The sequence below is a fragment of the Papaver somniferum genome, chromosome 6, assembly GCF_003573695.1.
Source record: "Papaver somniferum cultivar HN1 chromosome 6, ASM357369v1, whole genome shotgun sequence".
Taxonomy (NCBI): Eukaryota; Viridiplantae; Streptophyta; class Magnoliopsida; order Ranunculales; family Papaveraceae; genus Papaver; species Papaver somniferum.
In genome coordinates, this window is record NC_039363.1 from 87,627,700 (window position 1) to 87,650,929 (window position 23,230).

The 23,230-nt window shown below is 36.9% G+C and overlaps 1 protein-coding gene across 1 annotated transcript; it reads left to right on the forward strand.

The window, feature by feature from the left end:
- Window positions 1-22,257: 22,257 nt before the first annotated feature.
- On the forward strand, window positions 22,258-22,760 carry LOC113291022. Its single transcript, XM_026540603.1, has 2 exons — window positions 22,258-22,267; window positions 22,312-22,760. The coding sequence occupies exons 1-2, from the start codon at window positions 22,258-22,260 to the stop codon at window positions 22,758-22,760; spliced, it is 459 nt and encodes a 152-aa protein (XP_026396388.1).
- The last annotated feature ends 470 nt before the right edge of the window (window positions 22,761-23,230 follow it).

Sequence of the window (23,230 nt, forward strand, 5' to 3'; positions counted from 1 at the left end):
TCCCACTGAAAAACCTTAAAGTTTTTGTTCCGTCTTTTGATAATAATCAAGGTGAACAGGAACCAATTGATAATCCGGTCTTATATTCCCGAAGAACAGCCTAGATAAATCAATCATCTCACAACAATATTAATCGTATGGTAGCGAAACAAGATGTTGCGGAATCACAAACAATGAGACGAAGATGTATGTGACTACTTTTTATATCTTTCCTATCGGAGATATTAATCTCAAGCCAATCAATATGATTGTACTCGTACAATAGAAGATGCAAGATCAGATCACACAACTACGATAAAAGTAGTATCGGTCTGGCTTCACATTCCCATTGAAGTCTTTAAGTCGTTAACCTGGTTTTAGAAGAAGAAAACCAAAGGTTAAAGGAGAAACGACTCTAGCACGCAAACTAGTATCACACGTGAGGTGTGGGGATTAGTTTTTCACGATACTAGATGTCTCCTTTATATAGTCTTTCAAATCAGGGTTTGCAATCAATGTTAGCTTAGTAACAAAACATTCAATATTCACCGTTAGATAAAAACCTGATTTAGATTCAAGCTAATATTTCTCAACCGTTAGATCGAAAACTTAGCTTGTTACACACACTTGACAATGCACGCTTCTAGGTTTTTTAACCGTACCCAAATGTATGCACTTGTTGGTTCAATAATAGTTAACCAAAAGGTTAGCCATATGAGCATTTCATATCAACCATGTTATTCTTCACCATAACTATTTCAAATGACTTCAAATGAACTAGTTAGAGAGTTTTTCAATTACAAGGAAAACTCATGTACTACACAAGACACAATTGAAGCAAAGATGATTTGATTCACTTGAATCAGTTCATGAACTTTTATAGCCACGATTTGCAAACTGCATTCCTTAGTCTTTTTAAGTTTAAGTTCAGAAATCATCTTCAGATATATAACCTTCTCAAGTTCGCAGACTAGGTTCGCGAACTTAAGTTACCGGGCAGAGTTTATAAACTCCAGCGGAAATTCTCGGGTTTGAGAACTTCGCCAGTTCGCGGAGTGGGTATGAGGACTTAGCTTCACGCAAGTAGTTTGTCAAATTCCAGCAGAAATTCTCGGGTTTGAGAATTTCAGTAGTTCGCGGACTTGGCCTCACGCCATTCTTCCGGTTCTCTTAATCAACAAAGTTCGCAAATTTTGGTTCAATGAATAGGACTTATACATATATGTGTTTCCACAACAATGCTTATGTCCACCATTGGTTATGTAATCTAAACTCTCATTTCAATCATTGAAACATTCTCATAGGACGTTATATAGTTGTTATTTACAAACCATTTTTCGTCAGAACAATTTTCAAAGTGATTGAAACATAACATGACTTTCGTCACTACGTAAAGATAAACATGGTCGAAGCGAAACTCTTACCAACACATATTTCGAGATATAGATAGGCGAGGTATACTCAGCTCGAAATACCAAATGTGTATAATCTAAGTCTATATATAGCATACGACTTTTTGTCTCAAGAAATAGGAGATAGAGTAGATAGACTTTTGAGTGACAGATAAGTTCAAGTCATCACATAACTTTTTGTCGATAAGTTCCACCGGTTCCTTGAGTAGTTCTTCTTCTTGTATGTTGAATCGCCATGAAGTCCTTGAGCTCAACTAAACATTCTATCCTAGTCCGAGACTTAGCTATAGTAGACTTGAAATCAAGACTTAAAGTTTTGATTACTAACATTGACAAACATGCTTGAGATAGCAACGCATGCGAGTTCGACCGACCAATGCTGTAACAATCTCCACCTTTGTCAATTTTAGTGACAAAACTATCAATACATATGGAATAAAAAAAAGATAAAGAAACTTTAATAGCTCCTTTTCCACATGTCTAATCTTCAAGATTCCTCGAAATCTTCATCACTTCCAAGTACTCCAATGATCCCAAAGGTTGTAAGTTTAGCATCACCGTTATTGAAGATCCGTATCTATAACAATGAGAAAGCATCGGTCTCGGTCATTGTTATATAATGTCAAAGTCCAATTGTATCGCAACTTCAACAATAATACTATGGTGATATGTATCACTCCCCCTTAGTCAATACTCCATCTCACATGGAAACCACTCCCCCTTACACAATGATCCGAAAACCATATGTATTTGTAGTGTGAACTACATATTATTTCTCCCCCTTTTTGTCAATAAAATTGGCAAAGGTACAAGAACGGGATCATAATGAAATTTTCGTAAGAAACATTTCGTGACTAAAAGAAAAAATACATACCATCTAATTTAGATGCAATCATATAGCCGAATCTAATATCATTCATCAAGGAATTTAAAAGATACAATATAACCCCTTTAAAATTCCACAGCCGCACACCCCTCAAGATATGACCATTAAGCACAAGTTCAAAAAAACTCTCCCCCATTTGATGTCATTCCCAAGGGAACAACAAGAACGACCTTAATTTCAAAAGAACATAAGGATTTTTATTGGACATTAAAAACCATGAGAATGATTCTATATCCAAAATATCAATCAAATTAATCACAAGTAAACCCATGATTAATTTAATCGGAATATGCATTCAAATTAAACACAAAAGTGATCAACTTAATTGATTATGCTCGACATAAGAGAACCTACGGAGCATACGACTAACATACCCATCAGAAAATGAATAGTATAGTCGTTCATATGCTCAACATAAGAGGTATCTCACGGAGTATGAAAATGCTCAACTAGATTAATTACAAGAGAACCCATAATTAATCTAATTTGGATACACAATCAAACTAATTACATAAGTAATCAATTTAATTGTCATTTATTTTGCTCGACATAAAAAGACTTATGGAGCAATAACTAAATAACCAAACAAGATGATTAATTTAGTTCAAGAATGCCCAACATAAAGTACCTTACGGAACAACCAACAAAGCTAATCAAAAATAATCAACTTGGTTGTATCGTGCTCAACATAAGACACATTACGGAGCCTCACAGTATTACATAAAATATGGATCAGTGAAGATCAATACTGTGAAATACACAAGGATTCATTTTATCTTCCATCACTATTTGCATAACGATTTTTAATAGACATAATCCTTGAACACAAAAGATTTTAACCTATCTTCCATCAAAGAATTGGCAATATAGGCTTAACTTTTGTATATGTCAAAATTCTATTCATCCTTAAATCAATACATGAATACCAATCATGAACGACTTTACTTTTGAAAAAATGTGGGACAACATAGTTCACGGATGTAAACACTAATATCCCATAACAAATTGCAATATAACAAATCATAAAGATTAAATATTGCAAACCATCATCCTCCAAATATTTTTAGAATTTAATACCAATAAACCTAAATAAGAACAAGAAGATGAAAAATATAATAGCTATGTGTAGTCACAATCATTGATATTCAAGCACTAGTTATTCTTCCAACTAGACCAAAAAGAAGACATACTAGGCAACAATATCTTTGAGAAATTCCTTATCATTCCCGAACTCCTTGTCGTCAACAGCCATTGGAATATAAGGTTCGTGGAGGAAGGAGTCAATACCAACAAACCGTCTTGGATGATGATGTCGAACCAGGGCCTTCTGAATTTCCAAAGATCTTAAAACGCAAGACTTTATTTCACTAATATCCTTTCTTACTTCCTTCAACTCATCAAGAACATCGGAAAACTTCTGATAGTTAGAAGGGACAGCCCTTGGCTTTCTTGTATTCCACCTCTTTCTTTTCAAGGAAAGAGTTACTGGAGATTTCTCTTTTTCCTTGATTGATGGATTAATAATCATATTGACATCTTTTCCATCCAAAGACATGATGCTTAGAGAACATTTATAAAAAACTGGTTTTTTGTGAGTGGAATTCACAATCTCATTAGGCAGTCTTAAGATATAAAAGATATTAGAGAGGAAAAAGGAATGTAGGGTTCGCAACCTTTAAACAGGTTGGTGGACTCCCAATTCTAAACCCTATAAAGACTAGAACTATCGATAATAACCATTTACTTTATTTGATAGACAGGAAAAACAAACCTAAAAAAAACTTATCCTAAAGCCTGAGCGGTACACAATCTTATCTCTTTTTGATCAGGCACATGAGACAAGATTTACCAAACAACACAATTAATTTGTGCTGTGGTGAAAAACAATTTGTCCACCACTTTCCTCTTGAGAGGAATCCTCAGACTTCTGTCTATCAAAGAGATTTGACCATACCTTATTCTCTAATGGTCTTATTTTGTCTTTGGAAACCAACTTCTTAGACGAAGATAAAATCCTACATACCTCAGTAGTCTTCTGAGAAAGTTTAAGCTTCCTTTCCAATCGATTTGATCTTCGTTGAAGTTTATTGGCGTGCCTTACTTGATGCTTGCACTTGTAACATCTTGATAGTTCATGACCCTTCTGAGAACAAAACAAGCACGTCAAACTTGGATAGTATTCAGGCATCTTGGGTGTGAAAGCAACCATACATGTAGTAGATCCTGAAACATTATAACCAGAGTTTCCAAATGATGGGTCAATTGATTCTTCTAGCTTGATTGGATTCTCTTCTTCACCGAAACCATCAAGGTTGATATATGTATTGCTACAATTATCAAAATTAATGTTTTCACATAGAAGACCGACACTTGATATCCTATCTTCATCATAATCATAGATCTCAGACATCTCATCAAGTGTTACAGCAAGACCTTTTTTCCCAGTGTATTTTCTACGATATGGGCACTCGTTTGCAAAATGACCAAAACCTTTACACTTAAAGCACTGTGGTATATCCTCGTCATCAGCCTCGTCAGCATCCCTGTTTTTAGGAGGGACACGATTGTGAGGTTTATCTGACGACCTAGGTTTGTCTCTTGAAAACCGTTTACTTCTCATCAATAGAAGATCCCTAAAATGTCTTGTGATCAAGGAGACTGATTTATCAAGATCTTCATCCAAAAAATCACCCTCAGACTGATCATCCTCAGAGACATAAACACTTTTACTTTTATCAAGTAACTTAGTGTTCTTCTATGCTTTAAAGGAAACATCCTTTCCGATTTTGGATGCATGCTGATGATCAAAGGTCTTTAGATTTCCAACCAATGTATTTCTGGAAAGATTATCAAGGTTATTTCCCTCAACGATGGCATGCTTCTTAGACTCGTATCTAGATGGCAGCGATCTGAGAATTTCATCACAATGTCTTTTTCAGTAATAGTCTTACCCAATGCAAAAGATGCATTAACAATGTCAGACACTTTGTGATTAAACTCATCAAATGTATCTTCATCTGCCATACGAAGGTTCTCCCAATCGGAATTAAGGTTTTGAAGCCTAGCTTCATTTTTACTAGAGTTACCTTCAAATACGGTTTCTAAGATATCCCAAGCATCTTTAGACCTAGTGCAATTTGACACATGCTGCCGAAGATTTGGGGTAGTGGCATGTATGATGGCGTTCAAACCGTCGGAGTTTTGCTTTGCAGCAAGTATCTCGACAGGATTATATTCACCAATATTCTTGGGAACGTTTACATCTCCAACTGCCACAACGGGAGCATCATATCCATTAACAACATACACCCATGATTGAAAATCACGTGCTTGAAGAAAATCTCGCATAGCAATTTTCCACCATAAGTAATTAGAGCCATCGAAGACTGGTGGTATGTTAATAGAGATAGCACCTCTGTCCATAGAGTCAGATCGCTACAAACACAGACTTTTGAAGTCTTGAATGTGTTTGCCTTCTCTGATACCAATTGAAAAAGCGGGGGGTCTAACAACACCACCCAATATCTCGTTTAGCAATCTGTATGGACAAACTTGAATATACTTTTAAGAGAATCAACAAGACTCAATCAATTAAAATTATATCAACGAGTTTATATCTCTCTCTCTTAATTTGATTTCCTCAAACAGAAACTGCGAGTACTAATCAAATACAAGGAATAACTTGGATGGTACCAAAGACCAATATCCAAGGATCAATCAATGACAATCAACAACCAAAGGTTGGATTACTCTAATTGATGATCTAACGCACAACCTGTATTATTTCAATTATAAAGATAAAACAATATAATGCGGAAACTGAAATAACACAGACACCAGAAATTTTGTTAACGAGGAAACCGCAAATGCAGAAAAACCCCGGGACCTAGTCCAGATTGAACACACAGTGTATTAAGCCGCTGCAGACACTAGCCTACTCCAAGCTAACTTCGGACTGGACTGTAGTTGAACCCCAATCAGTCTCCCACTGATCCAAGGTACAGTTGTACTCCCTACTCCTCTGATCCCAATAGGATACTGCGCACTTGATTCCCTTAGATGATCTCACCCACAACTAAGAGTTGCTACGACCCAAAATCGCAAGCTTTAACAATAAACAAATCTATCTCACACAGACAAGTCTATCAAAGGATCAATCTGTCTCCCACTGAAAAACCCTAAAGTTTTTGTTCCGTCTTTTGATAATAATCAAGGTGAAAAAGAACCAATTGATAATCCGGTTTTATATTCCCGAAGAACTGCCTAGATAAATCAATCACCTCACAACAATCTTAATCGTATGGTAGCGAAACAATATGTTGCGGAATCACAAACAATGAGACGAAGATGTTTGTGACTACTTTTTATATCTTGCCTATCGGAGATATTAATCTCCAGCCAATCAATCTGATTGTACTCGTACGATAGAAGATGCTAGACCAGATCACACAACTACGATAAAAGTAGTATCGGTCTGGCGTCACAATCCCAATAAAGTCTTTAAGTCGTTAACCTGGTTTTAGAAGAAGAAAATCAAAGGTTAAAGGAGAAACGACTCTAACACGCAAACTACTATCACACGTGAGGTATGGGGATTAGTTTTGCACAATACTAGATGTCTCCTTTATATAGTCTTTCAAATCAGGGTTTGCAATCAATGTTAGCTTACTAACAAAGCATTCAGTATTCACCGTTAGATGAAAACCTGATTTAGATTCAAGCTAATATTTCTCAACCGTTAGATCAAAAACTTAGCTTGTTATACACACTTGACAATGCACGCTTCTAGGTTTGTTAATCGTACCCAAACGTATGCACTTGTTGGTTCAACAATAGTTAACCAAAAGGTTAGCCATATGAGCATTTCATATCAACCATGTTCTTCTTCACCATAAATAGTTCAAATAACTTCAAATGAACTAGTTAGAGAGTTGTTCAATTTCAAGGAAATCTCATGTATTACATAAGACACAATTGAAGCAAAGATGATTTGATTCACTTAAATCGGTTCATGAAATTTTATAGCCACGGTTTGCAAACTGCATTCCTTAGTCTTTTTAAGTTTAAGTTCAGAAATCATCTTCTGATATATAACCTTCTCAAGTTCGCAGACTAGGTTCGCGGACTTAAGTTACCGGGCAGAGTTTACAAACTCCAGCAAAAATTCTCGGGTTTTAGAACTTCGCCGGTTCGTGGACTGGGTTCGCGGACTCAGCTTCACGCAAGTAGTTTGTCAACTCCAACAGAAATTCTCGGGTTTGAGAACTTCGGCAGTTTGCGGACTGAGTTCGCGGACTTGGCTCACGCCATTCTTCCGGTTTTCTTGATCAACAAATTTCGCAAACTTTGGTTCAAGGAATATGGCTTATACATATATGTGTTTCCATAACAATGCTTATGTTCACTATTGGTTATGTAATCTAAACTCTTATTTCAATCATTGAAACATTCTCAGAGGACGTTACATAATTGTTATTCACAAACCATTTTTCGTCAGAGCAATTTTCAAAGTGATTGAAACATAACATGACTTTCGTCACTAGGTAAAGATAAACATAGTCGAAGCGAAACGCTTACCAACACATATTTCGAGATATAGATAAGCGAGGTATACTCGGCTCGCATTATCAAATGTGTATAATATGAGTCTATATATAGCATACGACTTTTTATCTCAAGAAGTAGGAGATATAGTAGATAGACTTGTGAGTGACAGATAAGTTCAAGTCTTCACATACCTTTTTGTTGAGAAGTTCCACCGGTTCCTTGATTAGTTCTTCTTCTTGTATGATGAATCGCCATGAAGTCCTTAAGCTCAACTATACTTTATATCCTAGTCCGAGACTTAACTATAGTAGACTAGAAATCAAGACTTATAGTTTTGATCACTAACATTGACAAACATGCTTGAGATAGTAACGCATGCGAGTTCGACCGAGCAATGCTCTAACAAGTTATATTTATTCAATTATTATTTTACCAGTCTGAGATCATATTTATATACTATAAGATTGATTTGGCGTATTACTATATGTGGGTCTGCTGGTGTGTGATTAACTTTTTGTTCGTTTTAATTTAGGTTGTCAGATGTCCATAGTTATTGTTACAGCTTTTCTTTGGAGGATAATTAGCTGTTATTATTATGACTAAATTAACAAATATTTATTATTATTTATAGTGTAAAACTTGAAGGAAACCGTAATTTATTGTTGTTTTTAGTTTCGTGTCTTCTTATAACTTGATTTGTTAGATTTGAATAAGCACATTATCTGTTAGTATATCTCAAGTTCTCAACCTTTTTCTTTATCCCAATTGCAGGTGTAGTGAAGGTCAAAGATGATTAACATGAGTTCCCAACTTATGTTGCTATGCTTACAGCCCAAGATGCTACAACACGGTGCAAGGTATTTGTTCTAGTTGTATACTTTGGTTCCCTTGATGATTCCTACCTGAATATTGGTCCTAACTGATAACATGATTGTGTGCTTTAGGCTTTCTTAGTTGAATTTGATAAGTACAACCTTCGTTTAATGAAACAACATATTGATTCTTAATGTGTACAAAATTATACACATCTAGATAGTTAATGTGTATATAGTTGTACATTTGTTGATTGTTAATATGAATGATTGGTTTTGTGCATGTTTTACAGGGTGTACATATTGGTGCACCTGTGTAAATCTTATGAAAAAGCAGGTTTCCTATGTTTTACAACGGTGTACATATTGGTGCACCTGTGGGTTTTGTGCATGTTTTACAGGGTGTACATATTGGTGCACCTGTGTAAATCTTATGAAAAAGCAGGTTTCCTTTGTTTTACAACGGTGTACATATTGGTGCACCTGTGGGAAGTAAATCCCATGAAAAAATTGGTTTGTGTGCGGCTGTGAATGATCAGCTTTATGCATGTTTTGAAGCGGTGTACGTATTGGTACACCTCTGTAAGTCCCATGAAAAAGTAGGTTTGTGTGTGGCTATGAATGATCGTTTTTCTGCATGTTTTGCAGGGGTGTACACATTGGTGCACCTGTATAATTCCCATGAAAAAGTGTGCCCGAGTGTAAATATGAATGATCGATTTTATGCATGTTTTGCAGGGGTGTACACATTGGTGCACCAATGTTTTCAATGAAAAAGTAGGTTTGTTTGTGGCTATGAAGGATCGGTTTTAGGAATGTTTCAAAGGGATGAATATACTGATGCACCAATATACTTATCATGAAAAAGTATGTCTGGGTATGAGTATGATTGATATGTTGTGCATGTTAGTAATCTACTTTTCAGTAAAGTGCAATGAATCACTGTACTGGGATGTTGCGAAGCCATATTAAGTTTGTGTAGTAATTCCCACATGGATTGTGTCTCTGACCATAACTGACTAACTTTTTATTTTGATCATTTTCTTGCTTTATTTTCTTATGTGGATGTTGGTGAAAGAATAATCACTTTCTTTTCAAGCTGTGATTTCTTACGTTCATTGTTTTGTCCTCGATGCAGGTTATCTGCCAAACTTACCTCTGCAAATCTGGATGTTATCCAACCGGATCTTGGCGTGGTTGATATTTTATCAATATGTGCAGACTAGAGTGGAAGTCTGGCTATCATGGATTTTGGATTTTCTGGATCTTTGCACCGGTGTACATAATTGTACACACCAGTGTAAATTAAAAAAATTTAAAAATGAAAATTATATAGTCATATGGGTACTCTTTTTGTAGCTTTCGGAAAATTCTTTCCAAATATATAAAGTTTGTCGATTTTGGACGAGCGGTTCAGAAGATAAATTGTTTTTAATTATTTTTTTATTTTATTCAAAATTGCTGACATCGTCATGAGTCAATGTGGACTAAATTGCAAATATTTGGACTAAATAATAAATAATGAGGGTTATTAGTGTACTTTCCATATTTTTGGACTAATCTGTACCTAGTTGACTCGGACTGGACTAAATTGTATCTTTGGATTGATTTTTGGACTAAACCGTATTTTTCCCTTTGGCAACTACTTTGGCAGGGGGTGTGATGCATATGATACAATGTTTAAGGAGGTGCACTTTCCTATCCTAGCTAGGTTTCCTAGTTTCTTCAAGAATAGGCTACAAAACTCTATATATAGGGAAGCTTAGATACAATTTGGGATATCTTGTACTCACTGGTTTTCTCATCCAAAGTGGGTGGGTGGGTGGGGAGGGGGGGGGGGGGGGGGTCGAACTATCTTGTTAAGGATGAATTCAAAGTTCTAATTGTGAAGCTCAATTTTTACAAGTTTATTTCGAGTTTTAAAGGTAATCATTGTGGATTGTTTTTACTATATCAAAGGTTTATGATTGGTTTGGGTGCGCAACTAGATTAGTCTATTAATCATTCTAATGCTAGTAGAGATTTGAGCAATCTGTAATTGTCGCTTATCTCATACACAAGTAGAAATCGCGAGAACTTGTGGAGGGATTCTGTGGAGCAATTGCGAGTAAAGACAACACCAGTAAGTGGACCGAGCGTACAAAGTTTAACTGCTGGGATCAAACCTAAATTCACAAACCTTAAAGCATTCGATTGAGTTACACCTTGTAAGCATACTTCAGGGGGCTCAGTTGGATAGAATCTGGTAGTCGAGCACTTCCGTATCCAGTGATAACATGAATTTTGGGGATAGCTAAGCGTACCTGCTATTCTACGGTTGATGACAATTGATTATAACAAGAGATAAACGGGTGCACGGTTGAGTTAATGGTTATCAACGGTGAAGGATTTCTTAATTATCATCATCTTTATCTTATTGTCCTATATTTATCATTCTTTTATATTCTCGCTAATTTAGATAACATATCAATTGCATTACTCCTCGTGGGAACGATCCTTACTACCGCTTTATTACTTGTTAATTAGTGGGAAACATCTTATTATTTTGTTGAGTAAACGACGCTCATCATGTACACAGTTGTGCACCAGTGTAATTCCCATGAAATAAGTCTAATTTTTGGGGTATGATTAATGGTTGAGTTATTCCATGTTTTTTTAGGTGTGTACATATTGGTGCACCGGTGTATTTTCCATGAAAGTAGGACTGTCTGTAGGTGTATGAACGATCGATTTTATGCATGTAAGGGGTGTACAAAGTAGTGCATAATCACATGCGAAAAAAATGATTGCATAATCTTATGAGAAATTTTTACATGCGTAGATGAAGCAGAAATTAAATTTTTATAGCCATATGGGTACTCGTTTTGTAAATTTTTCCCAGTATATAAAGTCTGTGGATTTTGGATTAGCAATTCAAAAGATAAACTATTTTTATATTATTTAAAATTGCTAACATTATTATGAGTCATTTTGGACTAAACTGTAAATATTTGGACTAAATTGTAAATCATGAAGGTTATTGAAAAATACTAGATTCTTGGATCAGGGGATCGGCCGACTCAGTACTCTGCGAATCGGCGATCAACTCGGAGAAATTTTTTCGTCTCAATCATCATTTTCAGAGTAACTAATCATTAATTCAGGTGGTTTCTTACATAATAATTGATGATTGGTGTTGTAAAAAGATGTTTATCTGCTATTACAATCTCGTTTGAATCAAATTATATTTGTTTAATCAGAAAAAAAAAAAGGTTTTCTTAAGATGGAATTTCCAGAAGTGGATCTGGTAACTCATGTTAAAGAAAGTCCATCGATCGACCTTATCAATAATTTCCCAGGAGATAGATATGAAGTATGGAAGTTTTCGCTAATTGGCAGACTTGATTTATTGAGAATCAAATTTGTTGATGTTGTTATGAGTTTGGAAAATCAATGGAAATTAGCAGGTCAATGTAAAATGATTCCTCTAAGAAAGGGGTTTTTCACAATCAAACTGGAGAATATGGAAGATAAGAATTACATCAAAACAGGTAAATGGGAAGTTCTTGATCAAGTTTTAAGGGTTCGAAATTGGATGCCTAATTTTAGACTATAAAATCAAAGAACATCATCATCTATGGTGTGGGTTCGACTTAGTCTGGAATTTGGGATGAAAAAACTCTTTTCACCATTAGCAGAGCAATTGGAACACTTGTGAAAGTAGATGAAGTGACTCTGAATTATGAGAATGGTTTATATGCAAGAGTTTTGGTTGAAATTGATTTAGCAAAGAAGATTCCTTATAAACTTTGGATTAAAACCAAATATGGAGGTTTTAGGCAGAGTGTTCTACTTACCAAACTCCCTAATTTTTGCCCAAATTGTCAAATTATTGGTCATAATCAGCCAGAATGTAGAGCAAAGAATAATTGCAATGTAGTCACCCGTCCTTCCACCAATATTGTCCCCACTTAGCCACTGCGGTTATCCGACAGTGTGGAGTTTTCAACGGGCATCGTTGCGGTAATCCAGCAGAAACTTTCCGGATGGTCACCCATCCATGGATTACTCCCGCCCGAGCACGCTTAACTGCAGAGTTTTCTGCCAACTCTGGAGACAATTGTGATGAAAAGGCTTCGGTATAATGTAGACGTTCCTTGCCTCTTGTTAGGCCCGAGCACGCTTAACTGCAGAGTTTTCTGCCAACTCTGGAGCCAATTGTGCTGAAAAGGCCTCGGTATAATGTAGACGTTCCTTGCCTCTTGTTAGACCAGTATCTGGCATAACAGCCCAGCATACTCTCCCACCCGAGCACAAGCGAACGAACCATCCGTAGTTGCATCCTAATTAACACCGATATTGTTCCCACTTACCCATTGCGGTTATTCGGCAGTGTGTGATTTTTAAGCCGCCCACTTACCCACTGCGGTTATTCGGCAGTGTGGGATTTTTAACAGTACTACTGCGGTTATCCAGCAGCAGCTTCCCGAGAGGTCACCCATACTGTGACTACTCCCGGCCGAGCACTCTTAACTGAGAAGTTTTTCTCACAACTCAATCAAGTGTACCCATCAGGCCTCGGTATTAGGAAAGACAAATCATTACTTATATTCCATTCGGCCAACCACTGCCGAATATCAGGATATTACAATACCACCACCTTAAATTAGAGCCATCCTCGGCTCCAGAATATATTCGCAAGCCCAAATCTCCGACGTTCCATGCCCCTCATCAGAAGCACCTGGACCAACCCCGTCCAGCGTACCTTCCCACCCTCGACAGGTGACCCGTCGTCGGCTCTGATGCCATTTGTAATCACCCGTCCCTCCACCGATATTGTCCCCACTTAGCCACTGCGGTTATCCGGCAGTGTGGGGTTTTCAACGGGCATCGCTGCGGTAATCCAACAGAAACTTCCAGGATGGTCACCCATCCCTGGATTACTCCCGCCCGAGAACGCTTAACTACAGATGTTTCTGCCAACTCTGGAGCCAATTGTGCTGAAAAGGCCACGGTATAATGTAGACGTTCCTTGCCTCTTGTTAGACCAGTATCTGGCATAACAACCCAGCATACTCTCCCACCCAAGCACAAACGAACCATCCCTAGTTTTATCCCAACTAACACCGATATTATTCCCACTAACCCACTATGGTTATTCGGCAGTATGAGATTTCTAATGGCACTACTGCGGTTATCCAACGACAGCTTCCCGAGAGGTCACCCATCCTGTGACTACTCCCGGCCGAGCTATCCAGCAGCATCTACCCTAGAGGTCACCTGTCCTGTGACTACTCCCGACCGAGAACGCTTAACTGAGAAGTTTTTCCCACAACCTAATCAAGTGTACCCATCAGGCCTCGGTATTAGGAAAGGACAAATCATTACTTATATTCCATTCGGCCAACCGCTGCCGAATATCGGGGTATTACAATACCACCACCTTAAATTGGAGCCGTCTTCGGCTCCATAATATATTCGCAAGCCCAGATCTCCGACGTTCCCTGCCCCTCATGAGAAGCACCTGGACCAACCCCGTCCAGCGTACCTTCCCACTCTCGGCAGGTGACCCGTCGTCGGCTCTGATACCATTCGTAATCACCCGTCCCTCCACCGATTTTGTCCCCACTTAGCCATTGCGGTTATCCGGCAGTGTGGGGTTTTCAACGGGCATCGCTGCGGTAATCCAACAGAAACTTCTAGGATGGTCACCCATCCCTGGATTACTCCCACCCGAGCACGCTTAACTACAGAGTTTTCTGCCAACTCTGGAGCCAATTGTGCTGAAAAGGCCTCGGTATAATGTAGACGTTCCTTGCCTCTTGTTAGACCAGTATCTGGCATAACATCCCAACATACTCTCCCACCCGAGCACAAGAGAACCATCCCTAGTTGTATCCCAACTAACACCGATATTGTTCCCACTTACCCACTGCAGTTATTCGACAATGTGGGATTTTTAACGGAACTACTGCGCTTATCCAGCATCATCTTCCCGAGAGTTCACCCATCCTGTGACTACTCCAGACCGAGTACGCTTAACTGAGAATTTTTTTCCCACAACTCAATCAAGTGTACCCATTAGGCCTCTGTATTAGGAAAGGACAAATCACTACTTATACTCCATTCGGCCAACCACTGCCGAATATCGAGGTATTACATGAAATCGGGAATCTGAGGAGAACCAGAAAGCAGGTAGTGCATCTAAAGCAACTGTGAATGTGACACCAGTTAAAATTACGGAGAAATTTGATATATGAGAAACACCAGTGACTCACATTAACATTCCTGAAGAACTAGTTCAGAGTACAACAAGTAACATTCCAATTAATTCAGGTAGATTTGAATCCTTACAAAATGAAGCTGATGAGGAGCACAATATTGTCATGGACATGATAAGTCCAGCAAAAGTTCTACAAATTATGGAAGACAATTCCCTAGACACAAGTGTGATTAAATATGTAAATGTTAAAAATGGATCAGTATCTGAGGAAATAGTTCTTACTACCTCTTGGTCCAATGTTATTCAAAAACCAGGGGCACCTGCACAAACTGATGCTCAAAATAAGAATGCAGAACCAAAGGTAATATTCCTCAACAAGTTCCAGCGAAATATAATTTTAGGAGAAATCAAGGAAAAGGAGGCATAATAGGCCTCCATCCTAAACAATGAAAGTTCTATTCTGGAACTTAAGGGGCCTTAAAAGACCTAGGGCTCAAGAAAAACTTTGGTCTTTAGTAAATTAATTTAACCTTTCACTAGTTTGGGTTATAGAACCTAAATTTTTTTGCACTTCTTATTTTTGTAATAAGTTGAATCTACCGGGCATGCAAATCCTGGTGATTCATAATTCAGTTTCAAATAAAAAAAGGGAACACTTGGTTATTTTGGAATAACACTTTACCAACACAAACAATTGTATCCATGTCAAGTCAAATGATCACTATCAGTGTAGGTGGATTCTTTAATATCAGGGGTTCATGCTCATGTGGGGGTGGTTCAAAGAAGATTTTTATGGTCTGAAATGGAAATGATTAGTGAATTGAAGAAGCCATGGTTAATACTTGGGGGCTTCAATGCTATTACTTGTGCAGAAGACAAAATTGGTGCAAAGGCTCCTAATAGAAGATCAATGTTAGATTTTAACAACTGTATTGATGTTTGTGGATTACTTCAAGCTCCAAAATCAGGTTTACAACATTCTTGGTCAAATTGTCAACATGGCAGTAAAAGAATACTTTGCAGCTTGGACAGAGCAATGTTCTATCAATTATGGTTACAAAATTATGAAGATTTGGGTTTTAAGGTGGGATTAAGAATTGCTTCAGACCATGTACCTATTCTGGGAGGTTGTGCAAATATTCCAAAGCCAAAGAATTCCCCCACAAATTTCAAAAAATGTGTATATCACATCCCAATTTTATGGAGACAGTTCAAAAATGTTGGTCAGAGCCTATTATAAGAGATCCTGCTTTTGTGTTTCAAACAAAGTTGAAGAGGTTAAAAAAATTTCTTAAAGAATGGAATTGGAAAGTTTTTTTGAATGTAAATGTCCAAATTAAAGAAGCTGAAGCAAAAGTTCAAGAAGCAATGGAAAAATATGATAATAATCCTTTTGATCAAGGAAACTTAATGATTTGGTGGAAGCACAAACTGTGTTTAACACAAAGGAGGTTCAACTAAGTGCAATGATGAAACAGAAAGCTAGAGTAAAATGGATAAAGGAGGGAGCTTCCAACAGAAGTTTTTTCCATACCACTATCAAGATAACGCAAGCTCAAAATTGTATAAGTGAATAAGAAGATGGTGCTGGCAATGTTATTTCAAATCAAAAAAAGATAGCTGATCTTCTAGTAAATCACTTTGAGAAAAAAATTCCAATTTAAGGAAGTGGAAGTAGCAGATTCATTATTAGATGTAATTCCAAAGAAGATTATTGAAGAGGACTAAAAAATGTTGGATTATATTCCTAACACGGAAGAGATCAGAAGTATTGTTTTCATCATGGACCCAGATAGCTCTCCAGGCCCAGATGGATTCTCGGGATGCTTTTATAGAGCCTGCTGGAAGATCATACAGGAGGATGTAGTTCAAGCAATCCAATATTATTAGCAAAAGAAGTTCATCCCCAAAGGTATCAAATCTAGCTTCCTTGTTCTTCTTCCAAGAGTGCAAGAAGCTAAATATCCTAATCATTTAGGCCAATTAACCTGAGTAATGTGAGGTTCAAAATTATTACAAAGATACTGATTGTAAGGATGAGTACTCTGATGGAAAAGTTGGTGGATCCTCAACAAGCAGCTTACATAAAAGGCAGGTGCATTCAGAAGCAGGTGTTACTTGCATCTTAAATGGTCAATGAGATGAAGGAGAAAAAAAGAGGAGGTAATGTTGGACTTAAACTTGACATTTCACAAGCATATGATTCTGTCAGTTGGGAATTCTTTTTTCAAGTACTTCATAAATATGGCTTTTCTACAAATTGGTGTGATTGGTTGCACAATATCTTTAAATATGCAAGAATATCGTTGTTAATAAATGGAGATCCATGTGGTTTTTTCCTGTGAGTAGGGTCTAAGGCAAGGAGACCCCCTTTCTCCAATTTTATTTTTGCTAATGGAAAAAAATTTAAGCAAAAAACTAACTCAGTTAGTAAATGAAGGAAAGATATCCCCAATGGTCATTAGGAATAGAATAGGTCCAACTCATTTGTTTTTTGCAGATGATTTTTTCATGTTCTGCAATGTAGGGAAAAAATGTCTACAAAATCTTCTGAAGCTATTGGATGAATATCAAAAGTTTTCTGGACAGATCATTAACAAAAGTAAGAGTAAACTCTTCATAGATGGTACAACTGATTTAAGGAAATATTTGATTCAATATATAATACAAACGGAGAGAAGTGATTTTCCTGACAAATATCTATGTAAGGACCCTCAAGCTCGTCAACGCTATTTGACTGGTCTAGCGATGATCAAGAGACGATTTGGCCGCTAATTACTCGACTAGTTAAATCTGAGCATTAATCTATAGGGATTAATATAACTACCATCTAGATACGAAACTATTACCGTTAGGTATATCTCAAAAATTTATGCGAAATGGACTACTCGAACGTGTCATTCGGATACCGGACGAAGAAGATATCATTGAATAAGTGCGAAGGGCAAAATGACCGACCTGGCTGCCCTTATCCAAACGTGGGTACCTCAGTAATTCTCGTTTTCCTTATCATCAAAACATGTCGAAGAGAAAATATTTTTCTTATTCTTTTTATTTCGTCTTCTCTTTCCTTCTTCCTCTTTTATTCTTCTTCGTTATCTCTCTGGCGATTCTGAGAGACATTTCTGAAGCCGCGAAATCAAAAAGAAAGTTAGGGGAATCAATTATCTAGTTTGATATATGAAGAAGGGGCGATGTTTCCGTGAATATTTGAAGAAGAAGATGGTTCTGATAATGAATCGAAAATATGTAATTTAGGTTTCAAATTGATTGATGTTTCTTTATGAAATCGTTCTGTTTTGATTAATTATAGAGTGGGTTTGTTGTTAATTGAAGTATAAGGTTGTTGCATGAAGTTTAATATTGAGTTCATAGGAAATTAGGGTTTATGTTCTTCCCCAATTTGGAATTAGGGTTCCTGAGTTAGAAATTGGAATTGTTTATAAAGATGTAGGTGTCCTGGTGGAGGTGGAGAATGAAATGAGCTGGTAACGGTGGTGTTTTTGTAATTGTTGGTGAACCTTGGATAGAACCCAAAAGTTAATGGAAGAACACATGTTACTATTGAGTGGATTGAATGAATCGAAGACGTTGGGTTGATGCAGATGGTGTCAGTGAGCTTAAACTAGGTGCTGCAAGTGTGATGGTGTGATTAATGTATGTGCTATCTGTATTGAAGAAGGGGTTGCAGTCTAGGTGTTCAATAGTGGCAGAATGTATGCAAGATATGGAAGAGATTATGGTTGTATTATTCAGTGCTAGGAATAAAACTGGAATGTGTATGAAGTATGCTGGTGATGAGCATTTGTGGTGGTAGTGGTGTAATGGTTCTGGTGATGAGTTTAAGAAGATGATGAAGAATGTTTTGTGGTCTTGGCTTGAGGTGTGACGGGAATATGTTTTAGTTCAACTGAATTGGTGGTACTAGTTGTATTGAGGATAGAAGAACTATGGATTCTATTGGTGGTTATTGTGCAGAGATGGGACTGAAGTTACAGGTGTGTTGAACTGATGTTGATAGTGGTTTGGGACTGTGGTGGTTAAGATTGAGTTTACTTTGTATATGTAAAGGTAATGTGGCTCAAGTGAAGATAGTGTAGTATAGATTGTAAGAGTAATTGCAGGTGCATTTGATTTGTGCTCTGAGTATGCAGTTGTAGATGATATGGGGTTATATCTATGGTTAAGGCAATTGGTGTTAGATACTAGAGTTATCCAAGAATAGTTGGTATTGATGCCATCAGTCATGGGATGCCGAGAAGAAATAGAAATGATGAACTGCAGTTTGGGTGTTGCATTTGAAGCTAGGATGGCGGTATTGTTAGAGTTCAAGAGATATGTCTGATATTGCAAGTATGCGGTGGTTATGGCAATGAGTTTCTTCCATTAGCTTTGTAATGGGAAGTGAGATAAATGATGTTATAGTTGGAGATTACAGTTAGAATGTTTATAAACATCATCTGTTTGCTTTTGTGTTTTGATTATGCATTAAAATGTTTGACTTGTGACCTAATTGAATCTATGTCACCTAGGATGTTAACCAGTCTGACTCGTATGACTCAGTTATCTGACTGAGTTGACAGATGAATCTGACTGGGTTGAATCATTTTGACTCAGTTGACTTGACCTGGACTAGTGAACCATTGACCTTGGACGTTGGCCGTTAATTGATTCCCTTGACTGTTAATGACCGTTGGTTGACTCTGCTGGATTGGACCTTATGTTAATGGGCCGGTTTAGTGGACTTGGGCTTAAGACTAGTTTCCCTATTTGGATGATTTAGACCCCTTAAGGTCCAATTAGCCTTTGGTTCTTTATACAAAGTTGTATATATTTCCAAGACCTTTCTAATGGACTATGGTACCAACCTAATTGGTTTGGTAAACCAAATATGGTAATTTAAGATAGATAATGAAAAGGTGTAGAACCCTAAATGGGCTTAAAATCATTAGTTACTTTACTTAATCTATAATTAGAGACTTGTTTGAGATTATGTTATGAACCTTGTGTGAGCCTTTTGGCTAATTTCTTAGAGTGCTTGTATGATTAACAGTTAGTCCGTATTAACAACGAACGAGTCAAAGGATGAACCAGTGATTGTGGATTTCAAGGTAGGCGTGGCTTGACATCAAATCAGCTGGGAACTCTGTAACCTTCTTGTAATCATTGAGCCTTCTTTCTATTGCGAGCATGATGAGTCTTTATTACTTTTGACATGTTTGTATGTTTTACTATCTATGTAAATGCTTGTGTGAGTTTTGATGTGTGTATAATATGTGTTGTATGATTTCCACTCAAGGAGTGTCTATGATTACCCATGGCTCTTTTCTAAGTTAAGTATGGCGGCTTCTTCCCCGTTTTAATATTATTTAGTAGAGCGGCTTCTTCCCCGTTTCAATATATTAGTAGGGCGGCTTCTTCCCCGACTCGATAGTATATAAATAATATATAGTAGGGTGGCTTCTTCCTCGTTATAATATTACCTAGTAGGGCGACTTCTTCCCCGTTTCGTTATTATATATACTATTTTATTTTGGGGAAATCACTCGTGTGCATATTATACTTGTTTGTCTAACTTTCTGATCTTGATAGTAATATTCAGAATCATGGTTTGTAAGGGCATTCTGTGTGGACGATGTTATTATTATTGATTAGGGTTGCTCTCGCGTCGACTTCTCCAATGAGTTTGGCGAGGTTAGAGTGACACTTGCTTCATGATGCACAAATAGCTGAATGATTAATTTCTTCTTGTTTCTTTCTATTCATATTCTTTTACAACTGTGAAGCATGTTAGTGATTACTTGAGAGTTGCATGTTTCCGTTGATCCCCCTTTTTGGGATGATGTGCTCATTTGTTCCCACTTCAGTTTCAGTATTCAGAAGAAAAGACGCACGTGAAGATATTCGTTTCCGTAGCGTAGAGTTTCAGCGAATTGAAGATGTCTATTTATAATTTATATATGTATACTTCTCTGCAAACAACACATGGTTATATACATAACACATGAGATATCTTCATTTCTACTGTATCAGAGTGTATGGGTTTGCTTTTGGGCTTAGCTTATGTGGTCTAGATTCTTAAGATCATTAATCTAGATTTTATGCTTCAATTAGTTGTAATCCTATTAGCTAAGAAGGTTTAGGATTTGGGGCGTCACAGTCTAGGTGTCATATTATCTTCTGGCAGAGTAAAATCCTCAACAGTTTGGCCAATGGTTGAAATGTTACAAGGAAAACTTGCATCTTGGAAGGGGAGAATGTTGTCTTTTCAAGAAAGGTTGGTGCTTATAAAGTCAGTACTTTGCAGTATTCCAATTTACAATATGGCAGTATACAAATGGCCCTCACCTATAATCAAAATTTGTGAGAAAATTATCAGGAATTTTCTATGGTCTGGTGATGGAGATGTTAGGAAGTTCAAGACTGTAGATTGGGAAAGAGTTTTCACTCCATTTAATGAAGATGGTCTAGCTATTCCAAGACTTGAAGTCATAAACAGAGCACTGCTAATGAAGATGATGTGGAAAATTCTGCACTCAAATGAAGATTGGGAAGATTTCTTTAAGGAAAAGTATATGGATAAAAATGGCCAATGGAGTCCAACATGGCAATTATCTTCTGTTTGGACAGGTCTTAAATGGGCATTGGGAAGCTCTGAAAGAAGATATCAGATGGAACATTGGAAATGGTAAAAACATATCAGTTTGGTATGATATTTGGACATGTGATATTCCTCTAGTGGATAAAATGGGATCTTCTCAATTTTTCCTAAATAACAAAATGATGAAGCTAGCTGACATCTTAAATGAGGGTACATGGTCAATTCCAAGTGCAATTCAATCAGTATCAATGAATCAAAGATTTACTGAAGTGTATGGGAATGAAGATGAAGTAATCTGGAATGGGGATATTAAAGGAACATTTACAATGTCAGTTGCAACTGATAAGCTTAGGCATAAAGAACGTAAGAAGCATTGGTCAAAGTATGTGTGGAATAACTATTTACATCAAAGTATTGCAAGCAATGTTTGGAAATTTGCGCAGGGAGTATACATTGATGATGTTATTATGGTAATTAAAGGATATGAATTAGCATCTAGATGCTGTATATTTGAGAAAGATCAAGATAATATGGACCATTTACTTTGGAAATGCTCTGCAAGTGTTGAGATATGGGAATGGATATCTGCTGTGTTCAATTTCAAAGCTCCTGAATCTTTTGAAGAAGTTTGAAGAAGTGCTGGAAAAAAAGCTCTCCCATTCAAGAAATATGGATTACTGCCTCTTGTGTTATACTCAAGGAAATATGGTTCCAGAAAAATAAAAGATATGTTGAAGAAATCAAACCAAATACTCAGAGTATCAAAAAGAGAGTAATGAAATATGTGCATGAAGGAGGATTAAGAATGAAGGGCATAAATGGAATCAAGTTTATGATGATCAAGTAATAAGGTTTTTCAAATTGGGACACAGGAAAACAAGATTCCGGTGCATCAAAGTTTGTTTATGGACTCCTCCAACAGCAGGCTATCTCATTTTTTTGCTGTGATGGATCATATTTTGGAAACCCAGGGACAGCTGGTCTTGGAGTGGTCATCAGAGATGAATTTTATCAAGTAATTGGTACTTTGTGTGGTGGCCTTGGAATTGCAACAAACTACATTGCAGAAAACTATGCAGTGTTATGTGCAGCTGAATTAGCAATGGAATGGGGTTTAAAAAAGATGATAATAAGATCAGACTCCAAAACTGTATTGCAGGATTTTGGTGCAGTTAAGATCCCATGGTTCCTGAAATCTAGATGGAGGAAAGTAAAATCAAGAATTTCTTCCATATACCTTGGTCATTGCTTCAGAGAAGTCAACTTCTCAGCTAATACAGTAGCTAAGAGAGGTGTTAAACTGTCACCAGGTGAAAGATAATACCAGAATGGTAGACCAAATTTTTACCCATAATTGAAATGCCCCATTGTGATTATTACAGATTCTGTTAGGTAGGAGTTGAGGGCTATAATTTGTCTTCAGTTTGTTTTATAAACTCTTTTTTGGTCTTTTCTTTGAGATGCAATTTGTTCCTTTGATTTGGAAATTAATAAATGAATAATTTAGCAAAATAAATAATCATGAAGGTTATTTATGTACTTTCCATATTTGAATGGGTCATGACTAATTTTATTATCTCGATTATTGAGAAAAATACAACTCAAATATAAAGCAAGGTGCAAAAAGCAACCAAGCCTTTATGGCGGTACAAGATCCCTAATCTGACATGAAAAGATGAAATATTAATGAGCAACCAATCAGATCCGGAGTATCTTTGAAAAAATACTTACCTTTTGAAGGGAAAATAGGACAAAATCGCCTAGAAAAACCCAGAATTCCCAAAAATAACT